The 14,257-nt window shown below is 40.2% G+C and overlaps 1 protein-coding gene and 1 long non-coding RNA gene across 7 annotated transcripts in view; both read right to left on the bottom strand.

Moving 5' to 3' along the window:
- ZDHHC17 (zinc finger DHHC-type palmitoyltransferase 17) overlaps positions 1-6,488 on the bottom strand; it is a 103,879-nt gene extending 97,391 nt beyond the window's left edge. For all 6 annotated transcript variants that reach the window (XM_042947233.1, XM_042947229.1, XM_042947232.1 and 3 more), the window contains exon 1: positions 6,332-6,488. In XM_042947233.1, the coding sequence (XP_042803167.1) occupies positions 6,332-6,424 (93 nt within the window). In that variant the 5' untranslated portion in view covers positions 6,425-6,488. The remainder of the gene's footprint in view (positions 1-6,331) is intronic.
- A 4,427-nt stretch (positions 6,489-10,915) lies between these two features.
- Positions 10,916-14,257, bottom strand: part of LOC122224854 — a 47,772-nt gene continuing 44,430 nt past the window's right edge. Inside the window, exons 3-4 of the long non-coding RNA XR_006204961.1 lie at positions 13,161-13,277; positions 10,916-11,510 (exon numbers count right to left, since the gene is read on the bottom strand). This is a non-coding gene — a long non-coding RNA (uncharacterized LOC122224854). The remainder of the gene's footprint in view (positions 11,511-13,160; positions 13,278-14,257) is intronic.

Below are 14,257 nucleotides of genomic sequence, written 5' to 3'. Positions count from 1 at the left end.
CTCAGGTCATGACCTCACAGCTCTTGAGTTTGAGCCCCACGTCAGGCTCTGTGCTGACAGCTCAGAGCCTGGAGCCTGCTTCGGATTCTGTGTGTGTCTCTTTCTCTGCCCCTAACCCACTCACATTCTGTCTCTGTCTCTCTCAAAACTAAATAAATGTTAAAAAAAAAAATTTTTTTTTAATTCACAAGGGTACAGTACAGTAAATTCTCAATCAGTGGTTACTATTTTTTCACTTGATTTTTCCTAGTATTAAATAACCAGTTGAAAAACACAAGCTATTTAGGGGCACCCAGGTAGCTCAGTCAGTTAAGTGTCCGACTCTTTCAGTTCAGGTCATAATCTCACGGGCTCGTGAATTCAAGCCCCATGTCACACTCTGCACTTACAGCACTAAGCCTACTTGGGATTCTCTCTCTCCCTCTCTCCCACTGGTGTGTGCACACAGGCTCTCTCTCACTCTCTCAAAATAAAATAAGCATTAAAAAAAGATACAAACTATCTAACATATATACAAAAAAAAAAAAAACCCTTCAGATACATTTAACCCCCTCATCTCCATCTCCTCAATAATCATTGATAATCACAAAGACAAGCTTAAGACACTATAATATTGCAATTTATCTGGGATTCTATCATATTTAGAATGTATCAACCCTAGAAAATGGAGTAATATGGCAAATTTTCACCGATTAAAACAGAAGACAAAAGTATCCTGTTTATCCCTCTATAATTCAGGAAATTAAGTTCTTTGCAATATTTCCTTCACAGAAAGCTAAATTTCACTGTACTTTCAAATTAGTTGCCTGTAGCTCTATTCTAAGGATATTTTAATAGAAAATATTATCCTACAATTAGAAAATTATTACATGGGTGAGAATTTTACTTTCATTTTCTATAAATACAATATTGCCTTGAATCAATTCTTCTAATTCCAAAGTTTAAAGTATTTGATATTTGGGGCACCTAGGTGGCTCAGTCAGTTAAGCATCTGACTTCAGCTCAGGTCATGATGTTGCTGTTCCCGAGTTCGAGCCCCTCGTCGGGCTCTGTGCTGACAGCTCGGAGCCTGGAGCCTGCTTTGGATTCTGTGTCTCCCTCTCTCTGCCTCTCCCCCTCAAAAATAAACATTAAAAAAAAAATTTAAGTATTTGATATTTTATTCTTAAATTACCTATCGGTGACAGAATCTAATTACAAAATAATATTAGAGTTAGATGATGCTGTGAAAGAGAATTTCATGTAACCTTGTATTGAAATAATGTTTTTTGGATTGGGTGATTATAGGAGGTTCCATTAAAAAAGTACACTATATCAAGATGCCTTAACTAACTAATCCTAATTACCCTAACATAACCTTAGGATACTTTCTAGAGGAAAAGAGGTTTGCCATGGGTTTTTAACTTTTAACAAAATTTTAACATGCTCACTTTCATCTAGTGTGAGGGATCTGGAGGCCTACAGTTAATCTTTTGTTATTCTGCAATGTCTTATTTTATATTCCCCATTACTCTGTGGACTATCAAAGCATCAAGATCATACTTAGATGCTCAACAAACACTCCTCATATCAAAGCACACATTTAAAAATAAATAAATAATATAAAAAAGGCTTAAAATAGAGTCCTCTGCCTATCTTCTCCTCAATCCCCAATTTTAATTTTCTTACCTACTTAGTTGCCTCCATACCTAATAATAATGTATACTACTGTTGCTTGAGAATTACTAATTTCTTACCACAACATTAACAGCTAACATGTATCGTGTTATTAAGCACCAGACTCAGAACTTTACATATATTATCTCATTTAACTTTCACAACAACTTCATGAGGTAGGTGCTATTATACTCTCATTTAAATCTGGAAAATTAGGACACAATTCAATAACTTCCCCAGGGTCACATAGCTAGTAAGTGGCAACACTAGAATTTAAACTCAAGCAGCCATACACTAGTACTCACACTTTTAACCTCTATCTTACATCTATCCACTCCACAGTCCGTTCTTAAATATTTTTAGAATGATTCTCTCAAACTAAATAAAAATAATGAGCAAAATAATACAAAGAAGTCAAAACTGTAAAATGGCATTTCTCACAGCTAAATTTAATTTGGTTTATAGGTCAGTAGTTTGCAACTTTGGCTTTGCCACAATCTATGAGGTCACCAATCAGTTGCATTTGTATTTTATATACATTGATTCAGTGATTACTACGCTTGAGGTACAGTGTTTTTAAATCTAAATTACAACTACATGACCTATAGCGTTCCTCCCGAGTAAAAAAGGCATCAGATTCTAAAGACGGCCAGAAAGACATACTTTAAAGGGAAAGAGTGTGCCGGTAACCCAACAGAAGAAGAAAAGCAATTTTCAAAGAAATTTTCTATCTACTTTCTGAAAGCAAATGAATTAATTTACTTATGTGTACACATGTATCTCTAACTACATGATAGGGCAAAAAAATAGTAACGGAAAAAGGCAAAATCGCTTTCACTAAAGAAAAACTTCAAAAAAGAGATTTTTTTTTTTTAAATCTGAAGGCAGGAGACAGTAATATTTTGCCTTAAAATTTTAAACAAAAAAATGAGACATGAATATGGACAAAATTAATGTAAAGCAAAAAAAAAACCCCCATATATATACCATTTAAAAAAGAGAAACTAAAGAAAAAGCAGTGACAGAAGTTCTTAAATTGAGAAAAAAAGAAAACAAGAGATGAAAGCCCTCGATAATCTAGGCAATCCAGTTCAAAGCTCTGAGTCAGATCTTGCTGAAACAGAGAGTCCCTATAATAATACTCTGGCAAAGGGGGGTATTGTGGCCTCATTCTATGAAAGAGTTAGGAAGGCTTACTGAGGATATACTAGCGGGTGAAACGGAAGAGTGATGATAGCAAGTCAGCTGGATTGTAGACCAACATATGGTCTCTATGTCCCTGCTAAAGTCTTTCTTCTAACCATTCTAGATGACAGAAATCTGACACTGCTTGCAGGCTACACTACTCAATTCAGCACTTATTTGCCTTCTGTTAAGTGTTTCACACTTAACAGCGTATATATTCCCAATTAGATCATTAACTCTGGAGAGCAGGAGCTATCCTATTTATTTTCACCCATATAACCTAGCACAGTGCTATGCACGTAGTAGATAGATGCTCAAACCTACTGATTCTGAAAACTCACAACATACAATCACAACATTAGAGTTTGAAGAAATCTTAAGAGATCATCTAGTCTACCTCTTTTATCTTCAAAGCAAAAAAACTAAGAGTAGTTAAAGGTACAACAGCCTAAAGTCAAGAGTTAGGATTAGCACCCTAATCCCATGATAATCAGTTCATCTTTTCCCAAATAACCTCTAATTTCTTCCATTATGATAAAATGAATAATCACCTATTTCATCAGAAAACAAAGTAATAGCACCAGTATTCACTACATGCCAGGACTCTCAGAAGGTTAGATTTGTTTGGCAGCCTCAGTCTGGGATGACTGCTTTATAAACATTATATAAACACTTAAAAACATTATTATACTACTTAACACTCACAATAAATACTCTAAGAGATACTGACCCAATTTTACAAATGTAAATGGACCACGATAATAGCAAGTGGCAAAACTCAAATTCTGCTTATCACCAGTGGCTCTTAACTCTATCCTGTCTCTCACTGAATTTAACACAAAAATCCCAAAGTCTTAAGAGTCCAGCACAGTACCTGACCCAAACAAAATAAACAAATGTTTAAAAGACTGACTAAATGAATGAATCACTTAATTAAAAAGGTTCTCTCACAGGAAATATCTCTAAAAAGGTTTCACTGTTTATCCAATTACGTAATCCCTTGAGAACGGTTTTAATAGTGCACAGTTTGCATACTAACAGAAGGTTTATGAAATGGCTTATTTCTTTATCCTACAAATAATAATTCGTCTGTTCAACAAATATTAAGTGAGAAACTATTTTTGTGACACAGTGTTAAATTAAGATAAAAAGTAAAATAAAACTTGTTCCTACAAGATTCTATTCCATAAATTAAAGTCCACACAAGTCTCTAAACCATTTAACAAAACCAAAATGTGTAACATCTCCCTCCTTCTTCTGGTAGAAGAAAAAGAAGTAACATTAACTGAGCACCTACAATGTGCCAATTCTTAATCCTCCACACGTACAGCTTCACCTAATCCCTTACAGCTAAGTGAACTAGCCCACATCTCCATTTCTGATGAACAAATTGGGACCTTAAAGAGATTAAGTGCTTGTCTCAGGTCCCTCGGCTAATTACTACAAATACAGATTGGAACCTAAGTCTGTCTGACCAAAGGTCTATGTTCTCTTCTAAAAGAAGTTAAAAGCATTTTTATTTGCTTACCAAGGCAGAGAATGGGTTTCTTTACAAAAGAAGGTGAAAACACTGCTTATTTTAACAACAAAAAAAGAATACATCGTCTCAATCCTCACAATAGCCTATCAGTTATTATTCCAAACCAGTATTATAAACGATGAAGCTAGAACTCAGAAGTAGCTTGCCCAAGCACATACTGCAAGGAAGCAGAACTTTACCAGGTATGCAGGCAACACTAACCACAGGAAAAATGCAGAAAGACCTTAGCTCTTGTAATTCTAAGCTTAAGACTCATAACATCTAATCAGACTTTGTGTTTGCTAGGTGAAAAGGAATGGTAGATATCGATATCAACTTCCACTTTCAATCGATTTTCTAATAACATCCTATTACATGCCACCCGGAAGACTGGTCTGTAAATTTCAAGCCTACAGGCCATTTCATTATACCAAGCAATCTCTGGATTGTTACCAAAGTACCAAACAATGTATTATTTTACAAGGCAAAGGTTTACCAAGAGAACAGTATGTTAAAATACATAAAATCAATATTTAAGTATTTGAAACTTTCACAGGAATAGACGAATAATAAATATTCCTTAGTACTATTTTCAATAAATCATCTGAAAACTACTTTGTTTCTTGGTATATTTTTCAGGCCTAAGCTCCAATGACAGTTCTAAAAACCTTACTACCTTGGTCACAAAAATATTTAGTTTTACTGGACAGCTCTGTTTCTCAGAAATCCAGAGAAGCCTTTTCTATGGACAGCTCTGTTTCTCAGAAATCCAGAGAAGCCTTTTCTATGGACAGTGGCTCAGGCATATTCCTAAGGAACGGTCCCATCTGTTTGTGGTAAAGCAAAGTGATGAGTAAGAGGGTGATTGAGTAGTAATACAGAACATGTTTAAGTGTGTATCTTTATTTACATTTTACTAAATAATAAAAGCATGCAATATAGCCCAAAGTTCAGAAACAAGTAGAATCATTCTACTGTAAAGTAACCAGATAGAGACTTCCATGTTGGTTCCCCTCACTACAACACAAAGGTTGTCTTCATCCTTAACCTCATAAAAACTACAGTTCTTCAGTAAGCTTTGCCGCTACCTGACCCACACCTAACTGTGAATCATTGAAAACTGGAATGCATCACGAATTGCTTCCAGGACTGAACTAGCACTAGCTCAGCTATAAACTAAGAAGTAAACAAGTACAGAATATGACAGATCCTGGAGCGGGACACTGTTTACTTACATGGGAAGATACTCCTGTTGTGATGGGAAACGTGTTGCACTGTCTTCCCCTGGCTCCAAAAAAACAAACAAAACCAAAAAAAACAAAACAAAACAACCCATACTTTGACAAGCTAGTGTAAGCGTGGCTCTATTCTCAAAACTTTTGACCTCTCTCGTTAATCGCATAAGGACAAACGCTCATATAAGGACATCCGACACAAGGTGCCCGAGGTGCTGCCTATGGCATAACCTGGAAGGACATCACTTTATACAGAAACTGTGTTCTTACCCTGCACTACCCACAGTGATGAGCTAAATGGGAGGAAGAGCTACCACCATTCACCACAGCGAAGCAAAGGAGAAGAAATCAAAACCAGACGCGCTCCGTCCTCGCCCCCGAGAAGCTTGGAGCAGGACTAGGGGCGTAAGCTGCGGTTCCAAACCAGCACTAGGCCCCCGTCACCTGTGCACCCGCGAGCAGCGTGGCGACAGAGCAGAACCATCAACATCTCCACCTCTGTCCTCTAGGCACAGCCAGGGACTGCGTCCCAGAGCCCGCCCCGACCAGGCCCGCCCCGCTATCTCCACCCCGTTATCCGCTCGCAGCCGCGCTCGGGCCTGGATTTGCCTCCCCGCCCTCCCCAACTTCGGCACGTTCCACTACCCCCACACGGTTAGGCCATAGCCCTCCGCAAGTTCGGGGGAGAACGGTCGGGGCCCGAAGGGCGAGGAATGCGCTCGGCGCGGTTCCTCACCTCTGGATGGAGAAGGGGCACACAGCCCGCTTCGGTATCGTACTCATCCGGGCCGTCCGCCATCTTGGTGTTAAATCCCTCCTCCCGCTGCATGCCGGGAGAAAGCGTTTCACCCTCGCGGGGCTCGGGCGAGGCGGAGGGCACGCGCAAGGGCGAGCTCGAGCCCCGCCGGAGGCGATGCGGCCGCCGCCTCCTCCTTCTCCTTCCCCTCCCCCGTTACCGCCCCCTCTGCCCCCACTCCCCTCTGAGGGCGGGGGTCCCAGCGCGCGTGCGCGCGAGCCGGGCCGGCCCCGAGCGGGAGCGCGCTCTGCTGCACTGCGCCGGACCAGACGGGAGGAAGGCTCTGGGCGTGGGCAGCATAGCCCGGGGGCGGGCCCCCGGCACGAGGCAGATGTGCGCCACAGTCCGCTCGAGGGAGGCTGCCAAGGGGGGACTGAGTCAATAACGCGGGAAACCTGGAGGCGGCGCGGGAGCAAGACACAGCTCCCGCGCCGCGCAGCGAACTGGAGGCTCGGGCAGCCGAGGCGGCCCACGCCCAAGAGCACCCTGTCCAGAGACCCCCGGGACTCCTTCCCAGAGACCCGGGGTGGAACCATCACCCGGCTCCAGGTACAAGGTTTTGGGCTGTCAGGCTTGAATCCAAATGTGCATCGTTCCCGAAGAAGACAGACGCACCCCTTTCCTCTACATTCAAAAAGGTCATCCGGCAATTTGTGCCTCCGGGGTCGTCCGGAAAAACACGGGTGAAGCTTGGGGCTTCCTCTTCCAGAAGCCTTTTTTAAATGATCCAGCCCGTCCTCATTGAGCTAACAGTAACTACATAAAAAATTTACACCCTCAAAGCCCAACAACCCCCATCTGCTACCTTTTAATGTAACCCAGGAATTCAGAACCGAAGTCACTTAAACTGAAATCGCCGAAATTTGAACCGGATAAAATGACTAAAGCCATTTTTAAACAGATATTAGAGGACTGTATGATGGGGATAGGGGAAATTCCTTCCTAGAAATGTGCTTATGGAACCATTAGAGAAAGCATGTATCTTTGTTTGTAGCTATTAAAAACTATAAACCTTAACTGCTGAGATGAAAATTTAGCAGAAATCATGAAACATGATCCTGATACTAACTTGCTTCCTGTTAAAGCCAAATCAGCCAAAGAACCACTGGGAAGAAGACTGCCATCTGATTAACATCAGATTTATTTGTAAATCAGGAGGAAGGGCACTCCAGAGGAAGCGTGGAAACCAGGAAATTGGAGGATGAAGTGTCTTTTGTAAGTTTTAGGTTCCCGCCAAAGGGAGTCAGGAGGGTCTGGGGAGAGCGGGAATCAGTTCTGGATTGGACGCTATTTGTGAGGTGGGATTTGGAAAAGTGGGGATTAACCAGGGATTGGATGCTGTCATGAGGAGAGGGCTGTTCACTAATTGGGTGCGCCCAGTAATAAATAAAATAAAAATAGCTAATAATAGCTATTAAATAGCTAAGATAGCCTGGGCATCATTGGTAAAAGAGAAGTATGAGAGGTAGAGCATTTTACAGCTGCTGAATGGCTGTGGGAAGAACAAGGTTCTCTGTTAATTTTGCAGCTGGCTTGTCTGTCCTCCAGGCACTGCCTGCTGCTTTTTCTCATTTCAGTCTGAGCTGATTTTTATTCTGTTTGGTCCTAGCCCAAACCAAGATTTTTAGTTTGATCATTTTACCCAGCATGCTTAACTAGACAGAATTAGGGTTCTCCCTTTGGACCTCCAAACTGCTTTTAGATGCATTTTAACATGGACAGAAGTAATTTTTACTTCAGCAATTCAGTTTTCATCTTGCTCCTCCTTTTCCTGGATTTACTGGAAATAGAAGATAGGAGTAAAAAGAAATCGTGAAAAAGTTGGAAGATGGAATAAAGAAGATATTGAATTGGGGAGAGTGACATAGAGACAAGGCATAGATAACAGGAAAGAATGTGTCATGGGTGCCCAGCTATGTGGAATGTTGGGGCATATGAGTTTTTTAAAAAATGAAGATATTTAGCCTTGCTAGTGATCTTAGGCTCACAGAGGTCCTAAATGGAAAGATCAATGGCCAAATTCAGCCACCAAAAATGTTTCATTTGGCCCACGTGGTAGTTTTCCAAATATCTTTTAAGTAGATCCCAAAATTCAATAAAGCAGGAGATTTACTTTAAAATCTAGATTTCAGGGTGCCTGGGTGGTTCAGTTGGTTAAGTGTCCAACTCTGGATTTTGGCACAGGTCATGATCTCATGGTTTGTGAGATCAAGCCCCGCATGTGGCTCCGTGCTGCCAGTGTGGAACCTGCTTGAGATTGTTTCTCTCCTCTCTCTCTGCTTTTTCCCTGCTCGTGCTCTCTCTCTCTCTCCAAGTAAATACATTAAAACTTAAAATAAAATCTAGATTTCTAATTTATCTGGAAAACATGAGAGATCTGGGCCTCTTTGTTTGGTCTCTCCTGGACTAATGGCTCTCCTGCCTCACTCATTTTCATTGCCTGGCTGCTGTAGACACTTTTATTTGTGACTTCTGGGAATTCTACAACTTTTTTTTTTTAATGTTTTATTTATTTTTGTGAGAGAGAGTGCAAGCAGGGGAGGGGCAGAGAGAGAGTGGGGGACAGAGGATCCAAGTCAGGCTCTGTGCTGACAGCAACGAGTCAGATGTGGGGCTTAAATTCACAAATGGTGAGATCATGACCTGAGCCAAAGTCGGATGCTCAACCAACTGAGCCACCCAGGTGCCCCACGGGAATTCTACAACTTAAACATAGACAGAATACTAAAAGTGGGTGAAAAGAAGTTGAAACTACACAACCGGACTCCATGTTTGCCTTGCTCATTGCTGTATGACTGAGAACAATAGTTACTGAAATAAAAAAGAAATCAGGATTAAGAGCAGCCATTCTTAGGAAAATATATTGAATATGCTTGGGTGAGGTTCAATATGGACCAAAATGAACCCTATAGATAAAAATCAGAGTCCATCGTCGTAATTGCAGAGTTCTTATCTACATGCAGTTTTGAGACAATATATTCAGGGTGCTACTAAGGACAGCCAAGAAAGTAGACATGTCAATGGATAAACTGGCAAAGGATAGCGTAGGATTATGGAGGAATGCAGAATAATTGCTGGAAGAATAAAATACAAAGAGAAAATGGACCTTGTTAGAGAAGAACTGTGAAATGGATTTAGAAGCAGAGAAGAATGGGGAATAATTACATAGATGTGGCTTCATAGGTAATTTCAGAGACTACTGGAGCTAAAGTCGTAATTAGAGATCATCCAGTTCTAGTCTAACTCCAGAATTTCACAAATAGGGAAATTTAAGAAACCTGCTTAAAGTAACAAAACTAGGTAGTAGCAGGACTACATCTAAAAAACCTCCTGACTCTTCCCCATCTACTGTTCTTGGTTCTACCCCACATTTTTTCTGTTGTAATTATCCTCAGTGAATTATTATTTGTTCCATTTAATACTGTATTAAACATTTGTTCAGTGAAATGCTATAATTAGTAACCACAACAAAGAGATAACTTAAAATAACCATACAGATTATGTGACTTAGCTAAATGAGGTTCAGTAGTTCTAGTCCTTTGAATTCTAGTGAGATCATTGATTGTCAGATTTTCCTATAAGCCATTTCATAAATTTCTATATCTCACTAGAATTGTGGACTCTAGAACCAAATAAGATACCACCTACTTAAAACTGGGATGGGATGGGGTGCCTGGGTGGCTCAGTGGTTAAGCATCTGACTTCGGCTCAGGTCATGATCTCATGGTTCCTGAGTTTGAGCAGCTGTCAGCACAGAGCCTGCTTTTGATCTTGTGTTCTCCCCCTCCCCATCCTCCAAAGGAGCACATACCCTCTCACTCTCAAAAATAATAAAATATTAAAAAAAAAAAACTAGGATGGGGCGAGATATTGCTTTTTTAACACAGAAAAGCAAGCACATATAGCAATACTCTATAATCTTATTTTAAATGAAATGAGACTAATATTTTTGCACTCATTCTGTATGAATCATTGATGTAGATAAAATGAAGCTGGGGAATTAAAGGAAATATGTAGAATTTGACATATGCAATAGTCAACTTCTAAGCCAACAATTCTCATCTTCTGGTGTTCACACTTTTGGTTAGTGCCCTCCCACACTAAATAGGGCTGATGTGCATAACCAGTAAGGTAGTACAGAAAAACTATGTATGACTTTTGAGGCTGCATCCTGAAAGGCATTGTGGAATCTGCCTTATTCTCTCTTGGATTACCATTTCTGGAGGATCCAGCTGCCGTGTCATGAAGACACTCATGCAGCCCTGTGGAAAGATCCACATGGCAAGGAAGTGAAGCCTCCTGCCAACAGCCAGCATTGACTTGCCAGGCACATGAATAAGCCACCTTAATAGCAAATCGTCAAGCCTTCAGATGATTGCAACTCCAGCTGACATCTTCACTACAAGCTCATGAAAGACCCTGAGCCAGAACCACCCACCTAAACTGCACCTGGACTCCTGAACCACTAAAATTATGTGAAATATAAGTGTGTATTTTTCTGAGCTAAGTTTGGGGATAATTTATTATACGGCAATAGTTAATACAGTGTGTAAAGCCTGAAACCCCTGAAATCATTTACAAAGCTATGTGTTTACAAGAATACAACAGGATCAAAACATCCAGTTTGATTTAATAGAACAGTTTTTTTTCCCCTAAGTTTTACTCCCTTAAAAGGAATGTGTAACAAACCCCCCAATGTTTGTTATTGGGGGGAAGGAGGGAGGTGTGGTGTGCAAATTCTTCCTTTCCAGGGAATGTTTAAAAACTGAGCTGGTCACATCCCTAAAGAGAAGGGAATCAGTACTAGTCACTTGGGTCGGCCCTCAAGAGCCATCAACGAGAAAGACAATGGAACTTTGTGTTTAAAAATAACGAGGATTTGAAACAACAATGTGTATAATGAAGGGGGGCGGGGGAGAGAAGGAGAAAGGATTGTCCAGGGAGCAAGAGTATAGATTGCTGGATCTGAACTTAGAAAGTGTCCTGCTGCCAGGAAATGGGAGATTGTGGGGAGTGAGTGCACTCATTGAAGACAAGATTCCCTTGTGAAGGCGCGTTGAGTACCCAGGAGCCTCACAGATCAGAGCCCTTGCAATACCCAGGGTCTCTCATTCAGTACCTGGAAAAAAAATTTTCTTGTTAGGCACCAAGACTCCCATCATTTTGCTATTCCTCTGGAAATAACAAGGTATGACCATGCAAGGCAGTGCCACTAAGTTTTACTCTTTGTCTTTTGACCCTCCACCCTCTGCAATGTTCTAGGGCCCCTCTAAGCCCAAAAAGATCCCATAAGCACCTGCAAATGGGGAGACAGGAAGAGTATCTGAGAAAGGCTCAAGTGAACAAACTTGAGACTAAGACAGTGATCAATAAAAGCCTTTTTTATATGCATATGAACTTTTTTTTTCTGGAGAGAGAATCTATAGCTTTCATCAGATTTTCAAATGGGTATATAACCCAAAAAATGTTGCTCAAATCTAGGAACATTTAAAATATAAAATCTATTTCTTTAGAAGTATTTCTCCCTTTTACATAAATGAAAAGTTATAATGGGGATTTTTACTGTATTATTGTATTATTTACATGATACTAAATTATTTGACTTGTAAATGACAATCTCCATAAGGACAAGAATACCAATCCTATACATAATACTTAGCATATTGCTTTCTCAAGGTACTTATTCCATAATTATTTGTTAAATGAATAAATAACAAATGAAGAAGATAAGAAAAAAGGAAAGCATATATGAACCTTTATATGAACAAAATTTCACATAATTTATTTCTCATAGTAGGGAAAAGATGCAGTTATACCAACTTGGTTAGGATTCAGATAGTTTGTTTTGGTTTAAAATAGAAAATGAATCAGAGTACATTGGTTAATCTGCATTCCCCCTTCTCCCCATTACCTCACCCCCCAAATCCATTATTTGCTCTTTTCTGCCTTATGCTCTAGCAAACTGATCACCAAGGACTGCATGTCCTGCGCTATCTGGCCAAGTTGGCTGCTGTTTAAGTTTGGCTGATGGGAGGCACTGGCACAAGAAATAGGTCAGAGTATTTCTTCCCAATCCCCCTCTGCTTTGACAAAGCATCTCTGTCAGCAGTTTCATCCCTCTTAGATTACAATGCCTACCGGGTGGTCCCTCTTCTACAGTTCCAGCTAACAGCTGGCTCTCTTTCCTGTGTCCCCTCAGCCTGAGGAGTATTGCTTGTCTCCAGGTGCCTACCAGCCCTTGCTTGTTCCCTTCCCCCTACCCTCATGTATGCAGTACTTTCACTAACACTTACTCCTTTGGGTCATATGGAGAGAATTCTACTTCCTGGAAGGGCCCCTGACTTATGATACACATTCTAGGTACCAAGCACTATTCTAAATCCTTCATGCACATGTCCCATTTAATCCTCATATGATGCCTAAGAATTAAGTACTGTAAATATCTCCCTTTTACAGGTAAGTTTACCCTTTACAGTGAGTTAATATGATGGCTACATGGGCTTCTCTAGGACATTTACATACTAGGCAGTTTGCAAACAACTAAGGGATGCAGCAACAGGCCCTGAAATCAAATACGTAGACAAGAGCTAATAAGCCATTAGGTTGATATATGCTAGTTGATTATGTTATCATGACTAGATAGAAAAGTACACTTCTGTTGCCATAAAATTACCTCTTTGATCCAATGTCAAATACACTATTAGCTTTTCTATGAGAATTCAACAGTCCCAGACGATTTTTTGTTATTGACTATCTACATAGTACTTACAATTAGTCACAACTTGAAGAGGAGATGAAGTTAATTCTTATTGGAAATACATCTTTTACATTGCTACCGTAAGGCAATGAAAGCAGTTGAGAGAAGCTTTGTGCCACAGCCCTCTGTCTAAATTAGGGGAAATATGGAAAAGTCAATACATGGTTTCAGTAATCTTCCACATCTTTTCTACATCGCTACCTAACCTCTGCTTGCCCCCTGTATGCTGCCATTATGTTCATGTCATTTATGTTTTTCAGAATGACTGCTGGACTACAAGACTAGAGATCAAACCCATGCTAGGAACAGATTGGGTGCTCTTTACACTTTGTCTTAAAAAAAGAATAGGGCTTTTGTTGTTGTGGTGCATGAAGGAAATGATCCCAACTATGACATCTACTCTCTTGTCACCCAGATTCTAGGACAGGATTCTCATATTTTAGGCATGTTTAACTTAGTAATGGAAAGGGCAACAGTTGTGCTAATGGTGTCTTGACTCACTATGCTGGACCCCTGCAAAGGTTCCTGTTCAAGAAGATATTAAAAGAAGTAATCTTTTACAGCAGGACTTCATTAGGACAGTATGCATGTATGGTAGCTATTGTAGGACTAGACTGTGACCAGGCCGTGTCAATAATGTTCCTCAGCACTGCTATCCCTGGCTCTTCCCCAAGCTCTGGTCCATCATTGTAGAAGAGATCCTCATTGATTCATGTCCCCTAAGGTTATGAGATCAGACGTAGGGGCTTTTCTCTCATTGGCTTATTTACACCGAAGAATCAGAGTTGGAAATCTAACTACAGCTGGCTCAATGGCTTTATCTCATTTAGGAAAACGGTTTAGTAAATCAAACATTCTTCTATCCAGATTTTTCCAGGCTAGTCAGACCACCTGGGTTTGAATTCCAATTCTACAATGTTAATTCTGTGACCTGATGAAAGTTACATACTATAACATGCTTACGTGGTAGCCATGCCATTTCTTTTCATTTTTCTTTTTATCTTGATTAAAAAAAAACTATTGCTAAAAAATGCTAACTATCATCCGAGCTTTCAAGCAGACATAATCTTTTGTTTTGGTGGAGGGTCTTGCTTTGATTCTGATGGCTG

The sequence above is a fragment of the Panthera leo genome, chromosome B4 (assembly GCF_018350215.1).
Source record: "Panthera leo isolate Ple1 chromosome B4, P.leo_Ple1_pat1.1, whole genome shotgun sequence".
Classification (NCBI taxonomy): Eukaryota; Metazoa; Chordata; class Mammalia; order Carnivora; family Felidae; genus Panthera; species Panthera leo.
Note: the sequence above shows the minus strand (reverse complement) of the source record. Positions and strands in the feature narration are given on the sequence as shown.